The sequence below is a fragment of the Juglans microcarpa x Juglans regia genome, chromosome 5D (genome assembly GCF_004785595.1).
Source record: "Juglans microcarpa x Juglans regia isolate MS1-56 chromosome 5D, Jm3101_v1.0, whole genome shotgun sequence".
Classification (NCBI taxonomy): domain Eukaryota; kingdom Viridiplantae; phylum Streptophyta; class Magnoliopsida; order Fagales; family Juglandaceae; genus Juglans; species Juglans microcarpa x Juglans regia.
The window spans coordinates 1,295,318-1,306,391 of NC_054602.1; the positions used below are offsets into that span (position 1 = coordinate 1,295,318).

At 37.7% G+C, this 11,074-nt stretch overlaps 1 protein-coding gene across 1 annotated transcript; it reads right to left on the reverse strand.

Moving 5' to 3' along the window:
* Positions 1-36: 36 nt before the first annotated feature.
* Positions 37-10,790, reverse strand: LOC121265392 (uncharacterized protein At5g03900, chloroplastic). Its single transcript, XM_041169008.1, is given in 15 exon segments — positions 37-584; positions 1,043-1,198; positions 1,499-1,642; positions 2,704-2,767; positions 2,851-2,937; positions 3,043-3,182; positions 3,426-3,491; positions 4,094-4,183; positions 8,789-8,854; positions 8,937-9,009; positions 9,518-9,601; positions 9,721-9,830; positions 9,913-10,020; positions 10,266-10,562; positions 10,565-10,790. Coding segments are annotated over 14 exon segments (1,563 nt in total). The 5' UTR covers positions 10,655-10,790; the 3' UTR covers positions 37-584; positions 1,043-1,054.
* Between the last annotated feature and the right edge of the window lie 284 nt (positions 10,791-11,074).

An 11,074-nucleotide genomic window follows, 5' to 3' on the forward strand; every position in this document is an offset into this window, starting at 1 on the left:
ATCATGATGATCATCATTGTATATAAGTAATGAAAGTTGACGCTTTGAATGTGGCCACTATTAAGAAAAGAAAAAATGTACACGAGAGAATTGGAATCGGCCCTGGCCGGTATTTTCCCCGATTTACTGGGAATGATTACACCACAAAAGAGATAATTACATTCCTAAGGGATCTCAGAAGACTGCAGATGTTAGGAAATGATCAAGTAATAAATACGAAGCATATGACACTTTGAACTCTACACTGATATATAAGTAGCTACAGTAATGTCCTATTCTTCATCTGTAAATGGCAATTTGCGGATAAGGTCCAATTGAATTGTATCACAAGGCTTTGCAGTCCAATCTGCTTCCTTCCGTATCTCGGGAGACTGCAGAATCCATCCTTGACTCGTATTCCCCAGCTTGCTCGGTGAAAAGCTTGGCTTGGAGGGAGGTAGCAGACCGAGATATACCATGATGTTCTCAAAGAAAAAATACCACGAACTCAGCTCTCCACACAACAAATGCAACAGTGGAGTGATTGTCCAAGTATGAAAGCACCATTATAATAAGAGCATCCAAGGGAGTCGGGACTTGTATCCCTGCAAGATATAGCAATCAACAATCAAACTAACATCCAAGGGGCTCACTGCCATGAGAAATTTTTAGCATTTTTAGATTCAAGTATCCTTCGTTTTTCAATCGATAAAAATAGCATGCAACCAACTAAAGAGTTTTCTTTTGTTTTTATTATTATTAGCAGGTTAATCTTTTGGTTCCTGGACTCTTTAGTTGCAACCAACTAAAGAGTCCAGGAACCAAAAGATTAATCTGCTAATCAAAATGACCACCAGGAGTCACATTGCTTCTTTCAATGATATATATCAATGTACCTGCTCTGTTATTAAACTAACTGATCATTCTACCACTATTAACTTGTTACAAATTGTAGCTTCAAGAAAATGTTTGAAATTATGTTAACATATATCAAATCATTTCATATGTTGGTTATGTTTTGATTAAGGCCGGAAATGTCAACTTTAAAGAGTAACACACTTACAGTGGTATCAACTCAATCTGATTTCTCTCTCTCTCGGAATCTCAAATCCCATTCCTTGGCCTCATAGTCTTGTTCAATTAAGTCCCGGTCAGTGCTGTAGACAATTCGATCCTGTCCTATGACTGTTCTCTGAGCCATGTCCTGAGCACTGAGGAGCTGGATATGGGGACAGAAATCAAGTTAATTATTCATGCAAAGGTACAATATGCTTTTTTTTTTTTTTATAGGTAATCAAGAAGTTATATTTATAGAAATAGGCAAAGCCCAGGTACATAGGTAGTATACATGAGAAAGCGAAGGTACAATTTGCTACTAATGGCATAGAAATCCACATGACACTTCTTTTTTTTTTTTGGACAAGAAAATTATTTTTGAAAAAATAAACCTCATCCCCATGGCGCATCGGGAACATAAAGCAATTCTCAACCTTTTCTAGATAAGCACCAATATAGTTACCTTCCGTCTTAGTGAAATATCAGGCAATTCAAGTGCCTGAGCACGCTGTTGCCGAGCTCGGTTTCTCTTTTCTATTTTAGCATTACTATCGCGGATGAAGAACCACCGGATCAAAGGAATTGCAAAGAAAGAACCAGCATAGATCTGCAAAGTAATTGTTCAATAAATATGCAACCAAAGATAAACCAACATTTGACAACATTGCCCAAGACTGCAATCTTATATTTGTAGAAAGTGAAAATCATGCAAACACAGCAAAAGAAAAAAATTAACAGTTGTTATGAGAAAAAACTTCAATTTGAGAGGGTACTTGGATATCCGTTCCACAAGCAAACAAAAATACTCCAATTTTTTTCCCATAGTTAAGGAGTTTTATCCCATGTCAGCAATTTTAAATTCTAAGTAGTTCAGATCAGCCAAAAAGAGGATGAGGAGAACCAATTCTATTGTATGTTAAACTGCAACAAATGACATACAAAATTCAAAAAATTCAACCCCCTCCACCACCAGGACATCAATGAAGTTTACTTTGTTGGTAACAGTAATTAAAAGAAATTTTAGATGACCAAGTAAGATATGAAATAATGAAAGTGTTTGACAAAGCCACAATGATATTTGTTAAAAAGTTGACAAATCACAAAGAAAAAATCTATTCATAAGCCTCATACACCACACACCACCTTTTTTGTGATTTTTTTATTTTTTTTCTCTTATCAAATGTGTGGTATATGGATGATGAGTAGAAGAATTCAATTGTTTAAGAAGAATAAAACCAAAAAAAAAAAATTTTAAAAACTTAAAAAAATTATAAAAATAATAAAAAAATTGTAGTGTGTGGTGTGTGAAGGGTTATGAATAGCAATGCTCATCACAAAAGCTGCTAACCATCGAACTTAAAGTGCAATGGTATCATAAAACAACTAGGAAAAATACTTGATATCGAGTGAAGGGGATAAATGAAAAATGTATTCTATATACATACACACATACATGTGTGTCTCTGTGTATTTTCAGAGACGATGATGGATCAAGAACATTTCTTTTGATAAAAAGTATTCAAGACCTGCTTTGACCTTTTCTCCAATATTTACTTAATTTATGGTTCTGCTCATAAAGTGAAAACTACAGAACTAGTCATCCAGAACTCAAAACTTGAACCATATAAAGCAGACTGTTCATATGGAATCTAATACATCAAATCATACCTGAAGGAGAGGAAATATATCAGAAACAAATCTAATTAACCCACTAGGTTTAACTGCAATGTCCCTTCAAAAAAAGAAAAAAATGGGAACATTAGGGCAACATCAAGGGAAGCCACCCAGCATCAATTAACAATAAGAGAACCATACTTTAACATGCTTCCGAGAATAATGACACCAAGTAGGTTAAGCCCACCCAGCCCAATTACCATAGCTTTCTGTGAAGTGCTAGTTTTACTGCAAAGAGGGGTGAAAAAAGGAAAATGAAAAGAAAAAACATGTCAAGAAAGAATCACGGATGAAGTTTTGCCACATAACTTTTGGCATGGGGGAATATATAACCTGAATTCCCATTTTCTCTCCTTGAAAAACTTCTCAACCCCTCCAACCCAATCAGTCCACCTTCTTCCCACATATTCCTTTTTTCCACTCCTTCGAGAGGCAGTACGCTGTAGAGATGGAAAACGATAAAGGATAGTTCCCTGCATCATAAGCAACTGGCAAGTAAATGCAAAGGGAACACTTTTGTACCAGATGCTTTGATGTGCGGAAATTTCACAGGTAGCATTTTTGGCATTAAAATCTGAGCGCAGGGCATATCAATGGTATAAGATAGATAAAAAATTATTGATAATACACAGTATCATAGCTTCCTAAATTTGATCTGATGAATCAGTTCAAGGTCTCGACAACTGACATTCTTCCAATAAATTGTTCTGACATACCTCTTCATCTATTTCAGGCTGACCATCAAACCGCAAAAGAACAGGTAAGATGTATGATTCATCATTCTGGAATCAACAAAAAAAAAAAAAAAAAGGAAAACAAGGTGAAATGAAACAAACAGCACATCTGCAGTGTAAGAACTAAATGATTGATTGAAAATTCCACTAACAAAGAAAAAAATCAAATAACTTATGTCTTAGAATTATGATTGCAGTCTTCGCAGACAAAAAAGGCAAAATTATTAATTTGGAGGCAAGTAAATCTGGTTACAGTTTGAGAAACTGCAATTATGCTCTTGAAAAGGGGTGAAAAGAAAGACTGCAATGTAAAAGTATCAAGTTCAATACTTGTAGATCCGATAAGCACCAGAATTTGAATATTCCGAAAGTAATCATGGAGATGATCTCAAATATTGAGGGAAGGAACTTGGACCAATAATCAACAGATGATAGTAAAACACAGTCGATTTAAATAAAGCATGGTTTAAAACAGGCAAAATCACGACTTCTTGAATTATTGGTAGAGAAAAAGAGGGAGAGCAAAGCAATACTCCGTGAAATATAATCACAATGATATGTGATGCAAGCTATGGTACTCCCAATTCAATAGCTAAACAACAAACTCGCAATGCATGATAAAAACTAGACCACATCAAACATGAACTTACTGTGGTCCCTTCTGTAGTTTCTACATCGAGATATGGAGCAAGTTCTTCAGCTGTGACAACACCACCATGAGAAGTTATGTATTGCCCAATCTGCACATAATTTTCAGGAAAATGACTAAGTTACTGCATTCTTCTTCCTTTTTCTTTTTAACAGTACCATATGCCCATGTTGTTCTGGGAAATGAGGGAGAAAAAGTTAATAAAAATATTATAAAGTTAAAAAATTGCTTTAATATAATTTATTATTATTTTTTTTGTTTTAAAATTTGAAAAAGTTGTATTACTTTTTGTGTTTTGTTTGAGAGTTTGGGAAAATTGTAATGATTAGATAAAAAAGTTGAAGACTTGAAATTGAGAAGTGTTTTGTGTTTGAATGATGTTTGGGAAGGACATATTTGAGAATACTTGTGTTCCCAAACAAGGCCTTAATTACCTCTTTCCTTTGTTATCTTTTTTCTTTCTTATAATTCATATTCCCAAAAGGACTTAACCTGTGACCTCAACCACCAAAAGGACTTGTTTTTTTTTTTATACGTAAGAGATAAATTTTATTAATATGAATGAAATAGGCCTAAACCATGTACACAGGAAGTATACCACAGGACACCTAAATACATTCTAAGAGCGATGAACTAAAGACAAGAAGTCATGAATATTATCCCCAATTAAAACAATAGCAGAAAACCAAAGCAATAAGGTATTTAGAAAGAAATTCTTCAGCTCCACCACTGTGCGTTCCTTGTCTTCAAAACAACGCGCATTCCTTTCCATCCAAGTGCACCACATGATACACAACGGAATCATCTTCCAAACTGCTACCACTTGATGACAGCCCTGCAATTTGCTCCAACAGCCCATCAAATCCACCACCCTTAAAGGCATTACCCAAGCGACGCAAACCCTCCGAAATATCTCATCCCACAACACCCTTGCTACTTCACAATGTAATAATAGGTGATCCACCGATTCTCCATGCTTTTTGCACATGTAGCACCAATCCATCACTACACATCCTCTCTTCCTCAAATTGTCTGTGGTCAAGATCTTCCCAAGAGTGGCATTCCAAACAAAGAAAGCAACTTTGGAAGGCACACGAGACCTCCAAATGTTCTTACAAGGGAATGGAGTATGGTCCCGTGTTATCAAAAGTTTATAATACACCTTAACAGTACATAACTTATGCTCCCTAGACCTCCACTTCAAGCTATCGTGTTATGCCCTAGTAGTCCCCGAGAAATGTAATAGGCTGAAAAAGTCAGTAACCATATCTAGTTCCCAATCGTGAAAATCCCTATTAAACAGGATATTCCACTGATACAAACCATGAGAGAATATCCGCACATCAGCTACTGAAACCTCCCTATTAGCTGCAATACGATATAAAGCCAGAAAAACCCTTTCCAATGCATGGTCTCCACACCACACATCCCGCCAAAAACTAATTCGGTTGCCCTCACCAGCTACAAAGCGAATATGATTTTCAAAACATATCCACCCCTTCCTTATGTACTTCCATAACCCCACTCCATAACCCCCTCTCACTTCATTGGAACACCATCCGCCCCAAGCAACACCATATCTCGCATCTATAGTTTCCTTCCACAATGCTCCCCCCTCCCGATGATATCTCCAAAGCCATTTCCCCAATAGTGCTTTATTAAAAGTTCTCAAATTACAAACACCCAAACCACCATTCACAATCGGGGCACATACCGTCTTCCAACTAACCAGGTGAAATTTCTTCTCCTCCCTTATGCCTCCCCATAAGAATGCCCTAAAAAGTTTCTCAATCTTATTCACCACCCCTGCAGGCATAGGAAAAAGAGATAAGAAATACATGGGAAGGTTAGTAAGTGTACTCTTGATAAGAGTGAGACACCCCCCTTTTGATAAATACACCATTTTCCATCCCGCCAACCTTTTCTTTATCTTCTCCACCACCCCATCCCATATAGCCCTACTCTTGAAAGATGCACCTAATGGAAGACCCAAATATTTCAATAGTAATGAGGACACCCTGCAATCCAAAAGGCTTGCTAGACTACGGATATTAGGAACCTCACCCATCGGTACCATCTCAGATTTGCTAAGGTTCACCTTAAGCCCTGACACTGCTTTGAAACAAAGTAACAATGCTCGTAGAGTTTGGACCTAACTGCTATCCGCTTCACAAAATATCAGAGTATCATCTGCAAAAAGAAGATGTGAGATGATAAATGGGCCACCAGAGCCATTTCCCACCTTAAACCCCAATAAAAAACCTCCTTCAACAGTAGCCTGCACCATCCTACTCAATGCCTCCATAACGATAACAAAAAGAAGAGGAGATAACGGATCTCCCTGTCGCAAACCCCTCGAGCTATCAAAAAAACCAGCAGGGGTACCATTAACTAGAACTGAAAATCGGGCAGTTGAAATACAATGACTTATCCAAGAAATCTACCTATTTCCAAAGCCACACCTCTCAAGCATGTACAAGAGGAATTCCCAATTCACATGATCATAAGCCTTCTCCATGTCCAACTTGCAGAGAATCCCTGGGCTTCCCTCCCTCAATCTAGCATCGAGGCTCTCATTTGCTATGAGCACCGAATCAAGAATATGTCTCCCAGGAATAAAAGCATTCTGAGGCTTGGATATAATATTTTCCAACACTGGACTTAGCCGGTTAGCAAGAACTTTCGAAATAATCTTATAAACACTACTAACCAAACTTATAGGACGAAAATCCTCAATACTTGAGGCCTCGTGTTTCTTGGGGATGAGAGCAATAAATGTCGCATTTAAGAATTTTTCAAACTTCTGAAAAGCGTGGAATTCACTTAACACCTGCAAGACATCACCTTTCACTACATCCCGACAAGTTTGGAAAAAACCCATTGAGAAACCATCCAGGCCTGGCGCTTTGTCCTTACCCATACCAGAGATGACCTTGAAAATCTCTTCTTCATCAAACGGTCTCTCCAAAACACTCACAAATTGCAGATCAATTGCCTCAAAAGACAAAGCATCAAGTTTCGGCCTCCAATTTGCCGATTCGGTGAGAAGTCTCATAATAATGTGCAACATGATTTTCTAATTCCTGAGGAGAGGATAACACCTGAGTACCAGAATGAAGTGATTCAATAGCATTGTTACGACGATGTGAATTAGCCACTTAGTGAAAAAACTTTGTACACCTATCACCCTCTTTCAACCATAGAGCCCTAGATTTTTGCCGCCACGATATCTCCTCTGACAACAATACCCTCTCCAACTCTGCCACAACCGTGCTCTTCCTCAATAATACCTCCTCCGCGACATCTCCCAATAATTCCCTACCCACTATATCCTGCAATTCCACCAACAAAGTGGACTTCTGATTGTCTGTGTGACCAAAAACTTCCAAATTCCATTTTTTCAGATCTAATTTTAGAGCCTTAAGCTTACCTGCTAAAATGAAACTTGGAGTGCCACTAAACTGATACAATGCCCACCATTCACGCACCGTCTCTACAAACCCATTCGCTGTCAGCCACATGTTCTCAAACTTGAAGTACTGGCAGCCCCTTGTAAATGCCCCCACAATCTAAAAGAATGGGAAAATGATCTGAACTGACTCGAGGTAACCTTTTTTGACTTACTTCTGGATAGTGAGCTTCCCATGACGGAGAGACAAGGAATCTATCCAACTTCGACCAAGCCCGGCCATTAGACCATGTGTACTCACCCCCCACCAAGGGAAGGTCCATAAGGTCCAGATCAAAAATGAACTCAGAGAATTCTTCCATAACCCTAGTATGCCGATGATGACCTGAACGTTCACTAGGAAAACGAGTACAGTTGAAATCACCACCCATACGCCACGGAACATCCCATAAAGAGTAAATACCCGCCAATTCCTCCCACAACTTTCGCCTTTCACTGTCCATATTTGGACCATAACACCCTACAAAAGCCCATTCCCATCCATCATTCACATCTTTGAATAAAATCGAAACTGAGAACTCACCAACACACTCCCCGATCGCCTCAACCACTCTTTTATCCCACATTAATAACACTCCACCTGAGGCTCTCAGTGAGGCCAAATAAGACCAACCCACATGTGAGCATCCCCATAAACTACGCACAATGTTTCTATCAATGAGGCTCAACTTTGTTTCTTGTAAACATACCACATCACCCTTCCACATCCTCAATAAAGATTTGATACGAAGACGTTTATTACTATCATTGAGTCCTCGTATATTCCAAGATAAAATCTTAGGCTTCATAAAAAACTTAACTTGCCCCTCCCTTTCGGTCTATCCCTATCGCTACTCCCTTCCTTGACACCAAAAGGACTTATTAATTACCTCTTTTCTTTCTTATAATATTATCAGTAGAGAGAGAGAGATAGGGAGAAAGTACACTTGTATAGCCTAGGTACGCAAGAAGTATACATCTGAGAACACCGAGTTACTAGTAATCACACTTAGATAAGAACTATCTCTTCTAAACCACTCTTTCTAGAAAGACACATAAAGAAGTAAGTAGGTACTACAAACAGTTTCAGAGAGGAGAAGAGTTTACTTGCAAAAACAAATGTTAAACAAGATAAAAAAAACACAAAGGCAAGAGAATAACAAAATTAAACACAAAATACAAAAACTAAAGGAGTTTATATAAAATCTTGAAAGCAATGGACAACTGAATTGAGTGCTAAAATATTACCAACTTCCATCTCTCTTCTTCGATTCCTTGATTTGGATCGCCATCCCCAAACACGAATGAAAATATCTAAAATACAACGATATATAAAATGAATGTATTTTGAGATGGCCAGTAAAACAAAAAAATCGCAATCACTTCTATCACCTACAGATTCAATGAAGTTCATCTCCTGATCGTCTGTTTGTCTTTGTCGTCTCCTATAGTAATATGGATCCCAGTACCTAAATAAAATGAAACCAGAAACACATTCTTGCAACTCTCAAGTATACAATTGCACGAATCTTAATCTGCCTAGTTGACCTTGAATAATATGATAGGATGGATGTTTTCAAAAAGGCAATGCTCATCATTATCAGACAGAAGCATCATACATATCGTTATCCACAAGAAAATTAGCCAGAGACCACTGAAAAGTCTAATAAGAACAATTTATCAACAGTTCACCACTATAAAAAACAAAACTAACATATGCATAGAATATCAAACACTTACATGATACTTTAGTCAATCATAGAATACCCTTGTACAGAATGACAAACTCTTACAAAATTTTACTAGTAACCTTAAGTTTTCATACTTTGATCCTCTCAGTTACGATTCCAATGATCAACTAGACCATTTGAATCTACATAGCATGTAAGTCAACCAATGAAAATCACTTATATGGTCCTACAAAACATGTGCTGTGAGTAATACTTCTCATAATCCTGACACTACATAGAATATTACCAGAACAAGTCTGCTGGATTGAAGTAAAAGTTAAATCCCGAATCATATGCTCTACCTCCACGTCTTCCACGACTGTCCTCGTCACTGTCACCAGAAATGCCTTTATCCATGTCAGCATATTACAAAGGATTTGTTTAATAAAGGGAAATGCATAAAGTTCAAAAGCCGTGCAAGTTTTTGAACAATAGAAGGCCCGAGATTACCTTCTACTACTACCAGACGAAAGAGCAGCAATAATTGTGGTATAAACAATTATAACAGAAGCAATCAGTGCAGTACCAAAGGAAATCCTCACTAAATACCCAGCCGTAGCCTGTCAAGTCAATTTTACAGACGATAAACCATTATTTCCTAGGATGGCGAATCTGAACATCAAAAGTAACGAGAATAGATACCTTTGTCTTCTCAATAACAGGCTCAACTTTGAATCTAAATGACTTGGCCGCAAGCTTTGCTCGATAATCTTTGGGAAAAACATAGAGAACATCACCCTCGTCCGAAACCTGTAAGAGAGCATCTTGAAAACAATTGACTTCACCAAATCAAGAACTTCAAGGACCAACAGCATCCAAAACTATAACTAGCCAATCCAAATGTACAATTCCCTCTCACATCGTATCATATGCACTATCTTTTAAACATAAAGAAAAAAAAAAAAAAAACTAGCAAGCTTAAATTCACTTGAACATCCACAGACACACATATACATCTAGTTTTTAGGAGCGCATGAACGTAAGTATGTTTATACCTCCAAGAAGCCATTGGTGTCAGCAGCAAGAGCTTGCAAGGCCTTCTGAGCTTCATTCAACTTAAGCCCGGCTTTGCTCGCCACGTCACCAATGGTGACCCTCCCTCCAAAGGCGTCCACGGCCTCCATCGTCCGCTTCCTCACATCAGCGGGTAAGCTATCGCTCTCCACTGAACCTCCAGGCCTAATCGTGGAAGGTACATCGATACTCGCTCTCACGACCCCTACCAAAACCCTAGGTTCGCGAACCTTCACAGGGATTCCAGGGGAAAAAATTGGTGTTTGGATGGGAGGAAAGGTGAAGGAATGTTTAGGAAAAGGGGGGAGGGTTTAGGGTAGAGTTGGCAAGAAGTTGGTGAGATGGTGAAGCACATGGAAATAGAGGCCATTGAAAGTTGGGGAAAAAAAGCCCGAGTTTTTTCAAGTTTTAGCCATGAAAGAGAGGAGGGTTTTGCAATTTGCAGCGGTAGTAACGTAGACTCTGTGGTACAGGGATGTTAACGGTATCTTTTGGCGAGTGGCTCAGAATCAAAGTTTTAGATTATTATTATTATTATTATTATTATTATTATTATTCCTTCTATCTTTTTTGGGCCTTGAACCGAAAATTGGCTGTCAAATTTGGATTGGACAGAGCTTTCGCAATCACGCCCATATTTTTGAAGTGTAATATTACGTATAATAATAGTGTATAATTGTTATATAATTCTTTTAAAAAATAGTAAAATTTGTTATTAAAAAATTAATTTTTTATATGAATGTTATAATTATTATTTTTTAAATAAATTGCATAATATTTGTGCATTTAA